At 42.3% G+C, this 17,669-nt stretch overlaps 1 protein-coding gene across 3 annotated transcripts in view; it reads right to left on the bottom strand.

Moving 5' to 3' along the window:
- SH3BP2 (SH3 domain binding protein 2) overlaps window positions 1-16,296 on the bottom strand; it is a 41,688-nt gene extending 25,392 nt beyond the window's left edge. Inside the window, exons 1-2 of one of the 3 annotated variants that reach the window (XM_074865622.1) lie at window positions 16,185-16,289; window positions 14,332-14,469 (exon numbers count right to left, since the gene is read on the bottom strand). In XM_074865622.1, coding sequence (XP_074721723.1) covers window positions 14,332-14,351 — 20 coding nt within the window. In that variant the 5' untranslated portion in view covers window positions 14,352-14,469; window positions 16,185-16,289. Of the gene's footprint in view, window positions 1-14,331; window positions 14,470-15,955; window positions 16,070-16,184 lie in introns of those variants that run through there. The other 2 variants (XM_074865624.1, XM_074865625.1) reach the window with 2 other exon arrangements.
- Window positions 16,297-17,669: the final 1,373 nt, after the last annotated feature.

The following is a 17,669-nucleotide window of genomic DNA, read 5'->3' as shown; positions in this document are numbered from 1 at the left end:
ATTTAAATGAACTCCAACAGCAAGGATTAGCTGACACTGCCCTACATCTCCAAAGCTGTAGAGTTGCATCCAAAATCAAGTTCACACGGGCCTATTTTCAAGTGAGTTCACACGGGCCTATTTTCAAGTACAGAAGACTTCATATGCAATACTTCATAAAACACGAACAACAACATTCTGATTTTACAACATAGATCACAGTTCACCTAATCAAATATATTACTGACACAGTGCCAACAAAGTTTGCAGAAAGGTTTCACAATAAGTACAAAAAACACACTTCGTATTATAAAAGTAACAAACACCTGACAGTAAGATAGATCAAAGGCAAGATGCTAAAAATACAAGTTCCAGATTCTTACTTTCCATCTGATCTTGATGTCACTTGACTCTTCTCCTCAAATCAGCTCCTTTTCTGACCTATCTTGAAAGTCAGGACATATACTCATTCAGACTGGGAAAAAGACTTCAGAAAACTAAAGATAATGGGAATGGATTTAGTGGTACTGCATGTGTAAATCAAAACCCTTCCTAGGGTGGTGATTACTAATATTTCAGAGGATGAAAAAAAAAAAAAAAAGAAAAAAAGAAAAAAGCTGTAATGCATCTAGCTTAGAACACAGTGATTGAGAAATTGCGAATACAGAAATACATCTCGGATTCCAAGATCTCAGTCTCTGGCACTTCAAAATGATACCAGTAAGCCCCTGAGCAGCAACTTCTTAGGCTGGAAAGAGCATTCTGTATTTTTACCCAGTTCTTACACTCTTCTGTAAGCACTCCTCAGATCTGATGCCATACAGCTATTTCTATCATTCCATCAAGTGATCAAAAAAAAAGTCTCTAAACTGAAACATTCACTGTAAAAGATATTTCCATTTACTTCCCACCAACTCTTCTTTTTTAAATTAAGATGTAAGGTCTTATTCCAGCCAAAGTTTGAATCTAGCAGAAGCCTGGAATTTTTTACATACACTCTACAGTCCAGTTAGATTATTTCCCTCCCCTTTAATTTGAAGATGTTTCTTGGCATCACATTAACCTATCCTATCATAGAGAACTTGCTTCTTTCCAAATCCTTTCTTAAACATCTAATGGTATTGTCTATTCTTTCCATTCTTATGGTCACATCAAAGCTGGTCCAAAAAACATCTGGCTGACTCCTGGCCTCATTGACTTTTCGCCTTCAAAACTTACTTTTATTTATTACACTCACAATAAATACATATATATATATATAAAAATACATATGTATACACTTCTTAAAGAAATGATACATGTTTTAAACTCCAGCAACCCTTATCTTCTCAGCAAGACGAGCTACAAAGAATACATTGCCTTTGTGCACAATTCTTTCATATAAAGTTTCTTTGAAAAGCTCTTTCAAAACAGTGCAGCCAGACTCTTTACAGAGATGAACTGGTTATGACAGAAGGGCACTCTTCTTTATGACCTCCAAAATTGTATGCTTTATGCACTGCCTAGAACTAACAGTCATCATGTCCAAGGAGTCCATATAGCAATTTTTCATCTCCAAGTTTTGGTATTCCAGAGAATTCACATGGAGCATATAACATTACCAGCAGAAGCTTTTACAATATTTATAGATTATCTTTCTGCTATACACATCCTAGATATTCTTAAGGCATTCTAAATAGAGTCACTTGTTGTATACAATGAAGAGCGGAAGCTGGATTTCACCTGCACAAAGGAAATTCAGGAATCTGGGTCAATGGGATTAGTCCTGTTTCAACCTAAGTCATCAAACCTGACATCTTTGTATAGTAAATACAACAACAGTTCGCCCAGACCCAAGCCAAATGACAGATCACACATATCACTGATGCATTGATTCGGCTGTGTAAGATACTGGCACCACAAAATAAAAGGTCTACAGAAGCTGAACTTTCTCCTTAAAGTGCTGTTTCTGCACACTTTTTAAAAATTTAATGGTATTTGTGACATTTTATATAGCATTTGAAACCATACAGACTGATACACAACATCCTCTAAAAAACTGCACTTAATAGTTATCTCACGTGTTTATATCTACAGCTATAAAAAGCACTCTCAGTTTTAGAGGTGTACTAGAAAGTGTTAGAAGTGCATTACACTGTCCAAAGCACCTCTCTTTCTTCCAGAAAATATCAGATAATCTTCCATGCATTCTAGTCATCTATTGTTAACTAGTAAGCCACTATTATAATGAAAGACATTTTAGGGGTTATAATGGAATTCATTTTCAATTTCTGTCATGTACATCTCCAGCAGATCAAAGCTTAACAGTCCCAACGCTTCAAACTAGAACTATCCCATTACATACTTGAAAAATTTTATCAAATTCTGATGACAAAATTTTTTCTAAATTTAGCATCAGAGGTTAGCAAAGATTTTTATACAATCACAAAACCACATACAGTTTATACAATAAACCAATGGAGATACACCACTGATAGATTAAGCAGGATTTTTGATTCAAAGAATCACTTTAAAAAAAAATTACAAGAAGCAGTTTGATTATTCAGCGAAAGTCTTCTCATACCAAAGAAACAAAACCATCTTTATGGTTATCAAAGGCACAGCCTGGAAAATAGCTTGTTTTAGGTAAAACTGCAGACTCTTTACACCTCCTGTTATTCAGGTTATATTCCATCTATACCTGTGCATGTTTTTATATATATATATATGTAACATAACATGTGGGTATGTATGAATAAAATCTATTCTTTGGAAAGAACCACCTTTAATAAAGAGTAGCATAATACTACAGTTTTGATTAACAATGCTAGTCTCGCATTTACGGCTGTTTCGTTTTCCTTGGAAAAAACATAACAGATGGCGGTTAGATTACTCCAGCTATAACATGGTGCCAAATTTTTCTAACTGTACAAACAAGTACATCCATTTTTATTTGCATCTAAGCAAGAATAAGAATTAAGATATCAGAGAACTAGTTGTTCCTCTTCCAAAGATCTGTGTGGATTCTTTCCACAAGAAAAAAGAAAAGTAGTAAAAGCATTAACTTACAGATTCAATAATCTTCAGTTGACCTATTTTAAAAAAGAAAAGTCAAACTGTTCACAAGACATAAGACGACTTGTCTACCTTTTAAGTCCAGATAAGACATTTACAATTGTAACAACCGTTAGTAAAAACTTTTCTTGTTTTTTTGAAATGGGCAACAGGAAAGTAACAACAAAATTATTGTGCTTCACTTCCACTGGTCCAGTGCCACTCCTGTGCAGTCTACCAGAGAACCAGCAGCTGGCATGGCACAACCAAAAATAACAAGTGCAAGGACTGCAATAGTTACAGTTTAACTGAATGTGAAAAAATAAGTCTTACGTCAGAAAGGATAGAGAGAAGACTAGAAAGTTTTAAGACTAAAGTATACGTGATTGATCTTGAAAGACTTCTTGCTGCGTACTGTATACCTTGAAATCTTAAAGCTCAAAATTTTTGTTAGTTTGGAATGCTATATAGTTTTCCTTTATCATTTTTCACTTCACTTTGTTGGAGTCACAACTGTTCAGTTAGAAATCACATGGAATCTATTCTCCAAGACTCACCATCCTTTTTGATATTTTGGCTGTTCTACAGAACACTATCCTCAACCCTGTTTATTCTAGTACAAGCTCCCTCTTCTCTCAAAAGAGGGAGCTTCTTTCCTTCTCAAAAACCTAAAAACCCAACAATAAAAAACTAAAAAAAGGAAAGGAAGACTGTCGAACACCACTACTACAACTGGTAAAGACTGTGTGGGAGACAGCTTTCTCACTACTTCTGTTTTCATAAGAAGGCAAGAATGACACTTCACAACTCCCAATTAATGAGTCAGGTGTGTTTCTTCCACACACCTTCTCAATTAACACAGACCAGCAAGCGCATTTAGAGCAAACTCCTACCAGACCACTAGACCATGCATTTTCAATCATCTCCTCAGGGCTACAAAAATGACAGGGAATGAGTAATATGTGGCAGCCAAAGTATTCCATATGTTGACTAGAAAGGCAGAAATGGCATAGAAGCAAGAATTAATTAGAAGCACTCATCTAATTAATTTGTTCCTTGCTATCTAAAATGGAAGCGAACACTCCATGAAGAAAGGGAATTGTATCAAGTTGCCAAATTAAGAGTTTCAAGCAAAAAGACTTCCATTTGCTACATTTTATAGCAAAGACACTGCTGCAAATCCCTTCTGCTTGGCTTTCTCTCAATAAACAAAGCCCGTCAAACAAGTGCCACATTCATCGGAGTAAGATCTCAAACTCTGGAAGAAGAGACCTAGCTCCCAGTTCAATAGCCCAGCAGTGAGGTTCCTACTACCAAGTAATTATTAAGTAGCATAACATTGTTGCAGCCCATTAGTTCAGAGATTATTACATCTTTAGTAATGAACAGATTTGTCACTAATCCCTTGCCACCTGCCAACCCCATTTTGCTGAGGAGCCGAGTCCCACAGTGCAAGCACACAGGCGGCATCAGCAGCACTGTGACACCCTTCGCTTCCACTAAGATATCCTTCTACCCCCAGCAGTCCTCTCATTCTTCCAGCACCAGTGAGCCACAGCATCGGCCAGCTCTGCTAAACAGAAGAGCCAGCAGGGAGGAGGAGAAGCACAACAGCTCTCCACTGTGGGGAGCAGGGGTGCCATGCAGCTGTGGAGAAACAGTCTGGCAGCAGAGGCACAGCAGGCACGATGCCAATATGACAGATAGTTTCCAGTCTTAATCACTTTGATATCATCTAGTACTGTGTACATTTGGAAATACAGTATTCCATCTCCCAAGCATTGTTTCCATCATTATTAGAAAGGTTATCTGCACCTCAAAGCAAAAGGTGTGAGATTCAGCAAATTCACACATTCCTCTGACAACGCTTGAGTTTGCCTCTTCAGACACTTAGATCAGTGGCTTTCTGAACTATAGCCATCTTCACAACAGCTGATATTTGCCCAGGGACAGAAATAAGGGGTTGGGGTTGGGGGGAGGCGCAGGAGGGAAATGACTCACTGAGGCTTGGAGTTCAGAGGGAAAAAAGAATTTCACTGTGAGTTCTTCACATAACAGCTTCCCACAAATTTTCCTCTAAGTGACTAGAGAAGACTTAGGCTGTCTAACTCTGTTCTCCTAGTTTAAACATGAAAAGTACATTTAAAATATTCCTCTCTCCCTTCCAAATTTCCCTCCCTCCCCCACTGCACAGTCACACATCAAGTACTTATCTAGCATAATCCCAGCAGTCTGCCATGCTTAATTTACTCCCTACTAAGAGTACCCACACAAGCTTATTGATGGTGGGACTGGAATAAATTTGGGCCAGACTATGCATCATCCTATTATTTGTTTGGGCTCTCCTAAAGCCAGGATCACAATTCTGTTGTCTATAATCCCATTAATATTCTTCAAAGTAGTGTTCTATCTCCAGCTCTTTACAGTGAAGAGAGCTACTAATGTTACAGCAAGATTCACGCACCCCTGCTGCAACGGGTATTTTGTCTTCTCAGAAAACCCTTTCTGCTTAGCATTGAGTATATTCACCTATTTACAGCCCTAATGCAAGTCTCCAGTTAAAAATCAAAGGTAAGTACTCCCTCCTAGACTTCAAACAATGGAGACTGCACAGGATTGATTGTCCCATGCTCCTACAGGTGGTATGCCCACTTTGACAGCAGAAAGCTTATTTCTCCATGCAACATCCACAAAAGTCTGTATACATAAATCCACTCCACTCACTTAAAACTGTGCAGTGCTTTGGAAACATACCTATCTGGCACGATAGTGGAGTCTGATTAACTGAATGAAAAATTACAGTGGAAAGCTTGAATGTTTAAGCCTGTCTGATTAAAGGCAGTTAACAGCTGCAGATGCTCAGGAGCTGTGCAAGTCAGGTCACTCTCTTGCCTGACGTGCCTCATTTTGATTAGTCAAGTTTACAGATTAGCTAATAAGCCTTTCATCTGTCAAGAGGACCTGTAGATTCAGAGTACAGGTTTCTCTGAGCTAAATTTCTCTCCATATCATTATCAGGACATTAAGTAGAAAAAATGCTAATCCTTCCAGGAATACAGGAAAGTACAGAAAATAATGAAAAGGAAAAAGACTAGCTCTTTCACAAGCCTATGTACCTAAAGCATACAGTTTTATCAGTACAGGGAAATACCAGAAGCTGACTTCAGTACATAGCTTTGGCCAAAACAGTGCAATTACTAGATTTGCATAAAAGGTTTAGGAGTGCACGTAATGAAAGAACAATGTTCAGTAATAACCTATGCCATCTCTGCAATAAGATCATACCACAGTGCTCCAAGATAAGAGATGCTCTCACTTGAGGAAATAACTGTCTTGATTGTAATATATTGAATTTAGTCTCTTCAAAGTTCTAGCTCTGTCTAGGAGAAACAAACAATTATGTGATATGTTGTAACAGAATTACTGTTAAGCAACGTCAAGGTAATGATTTACTCTTTTTCGTAGAGTTGTCACAAGATTAGAGACTAATAATTTAAGCCTCTGCTGCTTGGCTGCAGGAACTAGCTCTCAAGGTTAACTACATTCTGGTTTGAATGCCAACCTCAGCACTTAGATGCATGTAACTTCTGCTGAAATTAAGGGGAACTAGGTAGACTTCAAGGTGAAATTTGTAAGGATGTGGCATTTAAACCAAAACTTCCTACTTTATAGAAGAGTTTTAACAAGCTTTAGAAATACACCAATAGAGAGATTGTCCCTCATGTCAGAATGTTAAGTATGGTAAGTCTTGAAAAATAATGTAAGAGAGCTAATAAAACATGAGATGAAGGACCATTTCAAACAGATTTTAACTTGGAATAAGATTTACATGCAGACATGGAAAGGAAATCAGAGATCATCTATAGGTTCAACAGGATATAAGCCCGGGTATAATCATAGTTCATGAGACTTTTAAACTCAAAATTAGTTTCTTCCCCACCTTAACAGACTACTATTTATTAATAGGAAAATATGCAAATATTTATAAACATTACTGTTTCCAGAATGATGATTAATGTCTATCACTACAGTAGCAGAAGTTAAAAATAGAAGAGGGAAACAAAGCTTCCTACGAAAGCACTTTTTTTTTTGGTCTTGCAAGCCATATTACACCAGACAAGACCAAGGTATTCTCATTACCTACTTCTACCACTCTTCTTCCTTTTTTTGTTACTAAGCAGTTATTACATGAAAAATGAAAGCAAGTAACACACACTTTTACACTTAACTAGAATCTGTTTCAAGATCTGAGATGCCGCCCTGCAGTGCTGCATAAAGATAAAGACATCTCAGTGACTGATTTCAGCTCTCCTGGAGAGTAGAAAGCTTATTTGTCTGGAGAAGAACTGAACATGAGAGTGGAAACTGACGTGTTGAGTAAGATTTCCCTCCTCCAAGGGTTCTTGTTTTTTATTTTGCACATCTTTAAATGAAAAGCTGAATGTTAATACAAGATGAAGCTGGAGTTATTTAAAGTCATCTCAATTTAAGAACATTGAGAATTAAGTCTTGCTTTTGTTTAAGGATTAATTATTAAATTGCACAGCACACGTTCATAGTTCATCTAAATAGGAAGACTGCCAGCTAAACTAGATCTGACCTTATTTCCATCTGTTAAAGCAGGGTAACACCAAAAGATGTGGTTCAGCTGGCAGTTCTGGGTTGGCTAACCTGAACAATGAAAAAGTACATTTACATTCAGTAACGGTGGAGTTCAGGTCACTGAAGCTCAATCTAAAATCACAGAATCACGGAATCATCTAGGTTGGAAAGGACCTTGAAGATCATCTAGTCCAACCTTTAACCTAGCATTGGCAGGTCCCAACTACACCATATCCCTCAGCACTATGTCAACCCACCTCTTGAACACCTCCAGGGATGGGGACTCCACCACCTCCCTGGGCAGCCCATTCCAACGCCTAACAACCCGTTCTGTAAAGAAATACTTCCTAATATCTAGTCTAAACCTTCCCTGGCGCAACTTGAGGCCATTACCTCTTGCCGCTTATTACTTCGTTAAAGAGACTCATCCCCAGCTCTCCGCAACCTTCTTTCAGGTAGCTGTAGAGGGCGATGAGGTCTCCCCTCAGCCTGCTCTTCTCCAGACTAAACACCCCCAGTTCCCTCAGCCGCTCCTCGTACGACATGTGCTCCAGACCCTGCACCAGCTTCGTTGCCCTTCTCTGGACACACTCGAGTAATTCAATGTCCTTTTTGTAGTGAGGGGCCCAAAACTGAACACAGTAATCGAGGTGCGGCCTCACCAGTGCCGAGTACAGGGGTAAGATCCCTTCCCTGTCCCTGCTGGCCACGCTATTTCGGATACAAGCCAGGATGCCATTGGCCTTCTTGGCCACCTGGGCACACTGCTGGTTCATGTTCAGCCGGCTGTCAGTCAACACCCCCAGGTCCCTCTCTGACTGGCAGCTCTCCAGCCACTCCTCCCCAAGCCTGTAGCACTGCTGGGGGTTGTTGTGGCCCAAGTGCAGCACCCGGCATTTGGCCTTATTGAAACTCATGCATTCTTGTCCTAATAAAGAGAAAACCCATACGTGCAGACTACATTTCCATCACCCAGTATGTCTGGGGGTTTTTTGACCGTACAAGTACTAAACATAGGAACCCTAAATCTTCCTACTTCCTCCTACTATTCTCTCTCCTCTTGTTTATTTGGATATGCTTCAAACTCCTGAGAAATCTTTTGCTTTTAGTCATATCTCCATTACACGTAAATCACCTTTCATGATGAGTCTTGCAGCACATTTCCCATCATCTCTCCCTCAACACTTAAACAAAGATCTCCAAGACAGCAACAGTTCCAGACATGCACACTGGTGCCATTGGACTCCCCCAGCCTTTTCTTTCCAAGTACTGCCAGAAGCAAGAACAAAGAATATCATTCACACTCCAAAATGAAGGTTGTTTTTCTACAACAAGTTGGGACTAATCACTTAACTGGAAACTTGGTAACCAGTGTTAAGTCAGGGTGCTGGAAATTTATAAATCAGCTGTAAAACAGGAGATGAACTGAAACATAAAATACTAAATGCCAGTGCTAAGAACTGTGTCATTCAGGAAATTTCTGGTTAGTATACTGCTGCTCCTCCTCTGCTCTAGGTGTGAGCAACGACTGTCTAGCAGCGCTGGTCAGTCAGTGTGGGGTTTCTTTTTTTAAACTCACTGAAACTACACTGAAAGTCGTACAGTGCCTGAATTCTAGCATCATTGCAGTACTGGTCCGTATATGCAAAAAGCACATTGTGGTATTGCTGCACAGCACAGTTAAAAATAATTGTTAAGATAAACAGGTGATCCACCTCCAGTCTTTCTGTCACACCATCAATTTTGACAAAGAAAGGAGAAAACAAACAAAAACCCCCATTTCTGCCTGAAGACTCAGGCCACAGACACTATCACCACTTTGATAGGTATGTGGAAAATGGTAAAAAGACAGCAATACAGATATTGGATAGGGGGAATGAGTGCAGAGAAGGTTAGCAAACAAAAGAAAGATGAACACACTAAAGAAAGGATGACCACACCCTGACATAGTGAGTCTCAACCCACAGGACAAAAACACAGCTGCTGCAGTCTGTGAAATAGTAACCTCCTTCACTGTGTAAAAATGATGGTCTATCTACACAGAAACTCATAATTGAATCCTAACTCTCAGAACTGAAATAATCTCATGAACTGTCAACTCTGCAAAAGTGTCCAGAGCCCTGGAAAGGCATCCTTATTTATCATATTTAAGTAGTACTGAATCTTGACAACTACTAGATTTAAGTCTTGTTTCTTTTAAGGCTCCAGCTACTATGCTGAGGGTTTTTAGTTTCTGGGGTTTTAAAACAGCATGTTATCCTTCCAATTAGAGGAAAGGCTTAAAACATACAGCACAGGCACCCTGAAAGAAAGTGAATAATAAATGCTGGCTTAAAATATATACAACTCCCTCTTCTTAGAGACCTCATTCATGATCTTTGCTATTTGTGTGGTGTTCCTGCCAAAAAGAATTCTAAAATTTCAGGGGTTTGGTGCTCACAAAAAAGTTAAATATTACTTACCACAGCCACCAGATTTTTAAAAAAATTAAGGTTGATACTTTGCTCAGTTGTTGCTCCCATATGAGTTCTGATGAAAATTCCACTTTTGTATTTTGAGGAAACCATCCCAAATTAAAGATCTCCTGTCCGAAGAGCCCTTACAGGTGAGTTCATGATTAAAGGCATAAATCCAAGCTTCTCCTAGTATTCTCATTTATGTCAAAGCTGAAGGGATAATGAAATAAAAACATTGGCTAAATATGTTTGGTAACTTTCGCGTTTGGGGGTTGTAATATATTCCCTGCACTGAAACAATCAAGAATATCAGTGGTTTACAGCAATATATAGCACGAGTCCTTCGTGCATGCATGTGTCAAGAGGAGATGATAGTACATGTAAACAAAGTTTACAATTGCTGTTGCTTGATGTAGTTGCCATTGTAACTAATCTATTTACATGCACCACTAAAGTGATCTCAAATCTATGTGCAGGTATTAAGTTTTCTAAATGTTCTGTGAGAGAGTTAAAACCATCTCCATGCTGTAAAAGTCGCTGTAGGCACCTAAATCAATTTGGAATTATTGAGAATTACCACAGTCATCCCTAAATGCTGACTTACACTACAATATACAATATGACCACCTACGTAAATTAGAGTTAGTCATACTATAAAGAACAGAACCCAAAACTCCTGTCTTCCTGCCCTAACATACCCAAGGAAATGGTCTACAATGACAAATCCAAATCTCATGTTTTTATAAGTTACAGTAGAGTGGTTACATTTAGCTATGGAAAAAGTGTTCACCTTTTAAAAATGTAAGGATACAAAGCTAGCTTGAATTGGGAATTTCTTTCTTTGACAAATTAACACTAGAAGAGTGGGGCCAGGTAGGGGTTGCGGGGCAATTAAAGACATACATATTCGCTGAAGGACAGAACAGACTTAACGATTCAAATGTCCCTACTGTTCCATTAGAATGCAAGTGATCCTGATTATACATGACTAATGATGTACAGTTTGTCGGTCAATGTTATAACTTAGAGGAAATAAAATAAAAATCCAGAAAGCTTTAACCATAACCAGTTGAACAGTGAGAATTTTCAAACATAAAGAGGATGACAACATGAGTTCCCTAGCCTTCTTGGAATTCTACCCTTGGCCTTTCCAGAAAGATAAGATTGCAAGGAAGCAAAGGTCTGCTTTCCTTACCTCTGGACAACCAGAGATATGAAGATTAACCCAGCAAGCAGCTATTCCTAAACTTCGCCAAAGATTTGCTTATTTCATACCAGCCATCTAGCTCAGCTCTTTATAACCGTTTTAGGAGACAGATCCAGAATGTTCACTTTCCATGAAGCTAAGATTTGCCAGAACTACTTTAGAGAGAGCCCTAGCTGCAGATTAAGTGTCCCTGAATTACTCTGGTTAAACCAGCCTGTGACTGTGGCAGGAAGATGCAACAGGAATCCTTATAACATGCATGCAAGCTGTTCTCTTCTCCTAAAAACAAAGTCTGAAGGAGCTGAGGACATAAGTATTGTGAAGGTCTGATTTCTGAATGACTGTAAATCCTTCTCTGCACTGTATATCGTCTTTAAATATCTTTCTGCCAAAGATATTCTTCAGATATGTGTAACCACTGCAATAACAACACCCTAGAAGAGATAAGAACTTGGCCCATTACTGGAAATGAGCTGGCATGCAAGTAAAATAAATAGAGCATTTCGGTTATGCTGGTGTGCTGGGATAGGGGGAGAACAACATTTAGGTTTGTTTCCATAGGAAGTCATGTCTCTGCATTCTCCCCTAACTACCGCCCTGTTCAAAATTCATCCCTTACCTCGGGAAAATTAGTTTTCATATTCCCACATGTGCTAAATGAAATGTGGACTCTTCAACCCCCTTTCTCTTTAACAAACAAATAAGAAATTCATCACAGGAGTTTATGGAGAAGAGGCAAGACTGGAAAAACCTTCAAATGGGTCTTGTAGAAATACTGTAGAGACAGCACACTGCTCTTAAAAAGCACAGTGTACTGACAATTCTGTTCGATGCTCTAGTCTAGTCATTTATCTGAAGCAAGCAAGCTGAAGATACATATGCTTGTAATATATAGCATGATAAATAATTCCTTAAAGTTTGCAATAACACCCAGTGTAGTTATACTGATCAGAACTTCAGTGTCTTCCGTACTTTCCTCACACATTGCAAAAGGCATAACTTGCCTAGACATTCTAGCATAAGATGAGTAGCAGAGGTGTTGATTAACCACAGTTAGCAATGGTCCATAAATATTAGAGGAATAGACAATGACATATGTACATAATAGTATTAAAAAATGCACATTCCATTTAGTACTGTGCCTCTCAGATTACCTTTGAGGCTGCCTTAAGTCCCTCTGATTTCCAGACTACCAGCTCCTTTCCAGACACTGTTTGTTCCACTACAGTACAGGTTCAAAAGGAAATGTGAGGCAATGCTATCAGGAAATGTCTTCATGGAATATGAAGAATGCTTAGGTATGCAAGAGAGGAGTAGTCACCTAGGAAGTTATTTTCTCGTCTTCCTCAGAAATCCCCATCAGAAGACTAAACACGTTGTGGAAGAATCATTGTATCAACCAATACTTTCAAACATAAAGAAAAACAATTTACTCTGGAAGTCCCCTGGTAACTGTTATGAGTCCTTACCATTGTTTACAGAGCTATCCATCAATTCTGCCAAGAGTCTGAGCTTGTATGAACTTTCCTGCAAGGTCCGATAGTAGTAGTAAGCCAAGATCCTGATCCTACAGTAATACAAACTAACAGTTTTACAAATAATACGGTTACTTACATCTGCAAGTACTTTTAAGATCAGGGCTTAAGCCAGCAACAATTAATTGACACAATACTTGCAGGGTTGCACATGCCAAACAATTTAGGAAACTGCTGGATAATCTGATGAAAGTGTAAGTAACCCATGGTCTAACATCTCATGTCAAAGAGACTGGAAGATGATACCAACACTAAGTCAATGTCATCAAGTTAGAACACATACCTCTATTACTGCAACCTTACCATATTGTAATGCATAGCAATAAACGTACTAACAACCTAAGGGCTTCAGGGCAAGTGTAACCACCAGGGTTTGAGTGTCAAAAGCACTTTTCCTACAGTTAAAACGACAAATATATACGTGCCGTTTGGTCATCCATGTTTGTGCTTTAGTGCTGTAAAGAGTAAGTTAACAGTTCTTAATGCATTTCCATTTCTACTTAGCATTCATTACCAAAGTGGCTGCCATGCTTGGTTTTCTATCTGCTCCATGTCCACAGAAGTCGAAGGAGACTTTTTACACCTCCTGTTTTGTTTGGGGTTTTTTTTGTAGGCTAAGTCTTTTAACAACAAAATTAGATCGCAAGTCTGGTCTTAGAAGCACAGGAGAGTCATCTGCCTGCAGGAGCTTACAGATTCATGGTCAACTGATCAAACTGGCCTCAAACACAGGAATTCTCACTCAGACGGCCCTGCCTGAGGTGTCTGCAGGAATTTATCCTGGTGTATTCATTCTTACTGGTTTGAAAACTTTAAACCTTTTCCAGAACTGGCTTCTCTGTATCTCCCTCCTTCATAACTTCAAAAAAAAGCTCTTTATTTTCTGGACGTTTTAGCACGAAGTTTGTCATCCTTTGTGGAGAATTTTATGGAGAGCTGGGAGATTTTAAAACAAAAAAATTACAAACAGGAAACAGCATTTAACCCACCACTAAGCTGACCCAGTACTGACTCTGCAGTAATGGAATATTGGCAAGGGGTATATCTTAATCGGCTCTCTTGCAACAGCAAGATGGCTCCAAAATACAGTAACAGGAAGGGAAAGAAGCATGTGTTATGCCAAAAAGAAAAACAGCAAGTTAATTCTAGTTTGGTCTGTAGCATGAAAGACATATGTGAATGAAATAAACTACAGAGGCTCCAGCTCTACATGTCCTGAACAAACACAACTAAAAATAAACAGAAGAGGTATATAATTATTCAGATCTGAATTTGTTTTATAACCTCTAAGACACTAACGCTGAGCAGAGTGAAAGTGGAAATTTGCTTTTCACAGTAGGAAACGTATCAGTTTAACACAACTGATTTCACACAGGAAACTAAAGTCCTGACTATGCCCCAGCCAGCCAGAGTGCATACACCAGCAGGAGAGGCTCTTTAACATCTGCTCAGCAACATTATTTCATTTGTAATGATGAAGTTAGACAAGGTACAAGGCTGGTTCAGCCCCACTACTGACCTGTTCTTTGCTAGCATCATCAAGACCCAAGAAGAGATGTCTCAGCAGACAGAATGGTAGGAGGGGAAACGTTTATCCAGCTTCTCAATTCATTACGGATAGCAGTATCCTTAAGTTGCTACCAATTCTCACCAGCCACTTGAGGGATAAAAGTTGACAAATTAAACAAACACGTGCTAAGTGTCCTTGCTCTCTACTGATACAAGTACAGTACATAGTTTGAACAGAGCCTACACCTGTAGATGAACGGGAACTTCAAACCTAGTCAGAAGTGACAGCATGACCCAAGTAAATATGAGGGGGCTTCCAAGATTGAAGGGGCTTGAAGATGATAACACTAAAGAAAATGCTTTCAAAACCACATTTGTACTCTATATTTCATCTCTAAGAAGTCTCACCTCATCCTTTAACGCATATTTATATTATCACTGGAAATGTGCTAGGAAATTACTCCTGACACAACACCAGCGCCACAGCTCAACATAAGTGGGGAAACAGTAGAGCTCTTTCATCTTTTCTTTGCTGAAGGAAAGCACCTACACTTTTTTTTTCCCCCTGAAGAGCCTTTCCTTCTCACATGGGCAGAGTCACACTGTCAAACTGCATCCCACCTTCCACCTGCGGGCAACCAAAGCAGCTCTGAAGGCATCATCATAGAATGGTTTGGGTTGGAAGGGACCTTAAAGATCATCTAGTTGCACCCCCCCTGCCATGGGCAGGGACACCTTCCACTAGACCAGGTTGCTCAAAGCCCCGTCCAACCTGGCCTTGAACACTGCCAGGGAGGGGGCAGACACAACCTCTGGGGAACCTGGTCCAGTATCTCACCACCCTCACAGTGAAGAATTTCTTCCTTGTATCTAGTCTAAATCTACCGTCTTTCAGTTTAAAACCATTACCTGTCATCCTAGCACTACATTCCCTGATCAAGAGTCCCTCCCCATCCTTCCTGTAGCTCCCTTTAAGCACTAGAAGGCCACTATAAGGTCTCCCCAGAGCCTTCTCCAGGCTGAACAACCCCAACTCTCTCAGCCTGTCCTCACAGGGGAGGTGCTCCAGCCCCTGATCATCTTTGTGGCCTCCTCTGGACCCGCTCGAGCAGCTCCATGTCCTTCTGATGTTGGTACCCCCAGAGCTGGACACAGCACTGCAGGGGGGGTCTCACGAGAGCAGATAGAGGGGGAGAATCCCCTCCCTCGCCCTGCTGGCCACACTTCTCTTGATGCAGCCCAGGATACAGTTGGCTTTCTGGGCTGTGAGTGCACATTGATGGGTCATTGTCAGTTTTCCATCCACTGATACCCCCAAGTCCTTCTCCCCAGGGGGTCTTCCCACCGTTTCCCTCACAGCAGCGGGAACGGCACCTTCCCCAGAGCGGCGGCGAGGATCACCCATGTTCCCAGCAACGCGCAGCTGCCGAGGGACACAGACCGAGGCGGGGGACGCTTCCAGAAGCCCTCCCGAGGGGAACTGGCCGCTCCCAAGCGCCTCAACGCCAGGCAGCAGCTCCCGGGGCCGCCCGACCCCCCGCCCTCCCGCGGCGAGGCCGCAGGCCCTCCCGCCCGGCACGAGGCTCTCCCGCGGGGCGGCAGCGGCGTTTCTCTCGCGGCTCCCGGTGACTCACCCGAGGAGCTTCCCGGCGCCCTCCGGCGCGGCGCTGCGGCCGCGAAGCGGCGAGGGGAAGGAGAAGGGCGATGTGGCCGCGCACGAAGCCCCTTCCCGCCGCCGTTCCCCCCGCGGGCGCCCCGTGCGAGGGAGCGGGCGGCTGGCGCGCGGAGCGGGGCGGCGGTGGCTGGGGGGAGCGGGAACGGCCCCGCCCCGCCCCGGCCCCCTCAGGGGGAGCAGGCGCTTACCTCAGCCGCAGCCTGGCTCAGCTCCGCGGGCGCCAGCCGCCGCGCCGGCCGCTCATCCCCGCTCCGCAGCCCGGCCCCGCAGCGGTCACCGCGCCCAGCGCCCGCCCCTTCCCTCACCTGCCGGGCCGGGCCGGGCCGGGCCGGGCCGGGCCCGCCTCCCTCCGCCGGTGGGAGCTGCCGGCGGGCGGAGCAACACCGCCCCTCCCTGGCCTGCCGTGGGGCGGAGGCCGCCGGGGGACGGGACGGGAGGGGAAGGGAAGGGCTGGGCGGGCAAGGGGCTGGGCTGCGCAAGGTCGAGCCGGAGCAGCGGCTGTGTGTGCCTGAGGGGTACTGGGGGCCGGCCCAAAAGCCGCAGCCAGCGCTCGGCTCTGTCAGGGGCCGCGTGTGCTGAAAACTCTCGGCGGCCTCAAGAGAGCTGTTGTTGGCGGCCACGGTCGCAGGTCTGTCAAATGCAGCCATCAAAGCCGCAGCCCCGGAGGGCGCGACTGGGTAGGGCCGGGTTTCATCTGGCTGACGCTGGGGTCTGCCCCAGGTCCCAGCCCGGCAGACACCGGGGGTACGGAGAACGCAGGTCGTAACATACTGCCCACGGTGAAGGTCATTCGCCAGTGTCCTGTGCCCACCGGGAGGAGGTGCGGCACGGACAGCGCGGGGCTGCCGCCTCGGCCGGGGGAAGGCTCGGCCGGAGGGAGGCTCGGCCGGGGGCGGCAGCCTGGCTCGTGGGGACAGGGGCTGCTCCCCGGGAGGCAGCCAAGGTGCCCCCCTGCCCCGCCTCTGCCAGCAGGAGCGCTGCGGAGTCAGCCCCGGGCGCCACCGGCCCCATCCTGGCCGCGCACACAGGCGCTGGGTGCCCCCGCGCTCCACTCTCATTTTATCCAGCTTTCCCCCGTATCCATGGCAACTAGACCCCATTACTCGGAAGCTTACCTGTACCCCCAAGAGACGTTACACAGTTGGGAAAGTATTTTTAAGTGCTCTAAAAGGTGACTTTTAAAATTTGATAAGATGAAGCTCGCTTCATTCACTTCATTTTCACATGTTTAAGATAAGCTTTTATTCAGTATTTTGGCTTCTCTTGGGCTTTTGTTGTTTCTCAGTTTGCCTTTTACTACTTCCGAGACTTCTTTTTCTAACTGAAAAAAAAAAAAAATTTAAAAAATAAGATGAGCAAAAAATTGCAAAAATGGCATTTAAAAATACACAAAAGCAAAATATGAAAAAATCTATCAAAAGCTATTTAAAAATGCTCAGCAACTTAGAATACATTTTTTTGTCTTGTAAAAATGATATTCGAAGTAATTTTACTACTGTGAGAGCACTGCTATAAGAGGTACAAAGTGGTCAGTTTTAACTCCATTTACCTTTGTAACAATAATGTAACTGAAAAAAGAGCACTTAATAAAGCAATATTCCCAAAGCATTGATCTTTGCAGAATTCTGCAGATTTATTTGAATAAAAAGCAGCAGATTCCTTTCATGATTAGT

Source organism: Strix uralensis, chromosome 4, assembly GCF_047716275.1.
Source record: "Strix uralensis isolate ZFMK-TIS-50842 chromosome 4, bStrUra1, whole genome shotgun sequence".
NCBI classification, from domain to species: Eukaryota; Metazoa; Chordata; class Aves; order Strigiformes; family Strigidae; genus Strix; species Strix uralensis.
Note: the sequence above shows the minus strand (reverse complement) of the source record. Positions and strands in the feature narration are given on the sequence as shown.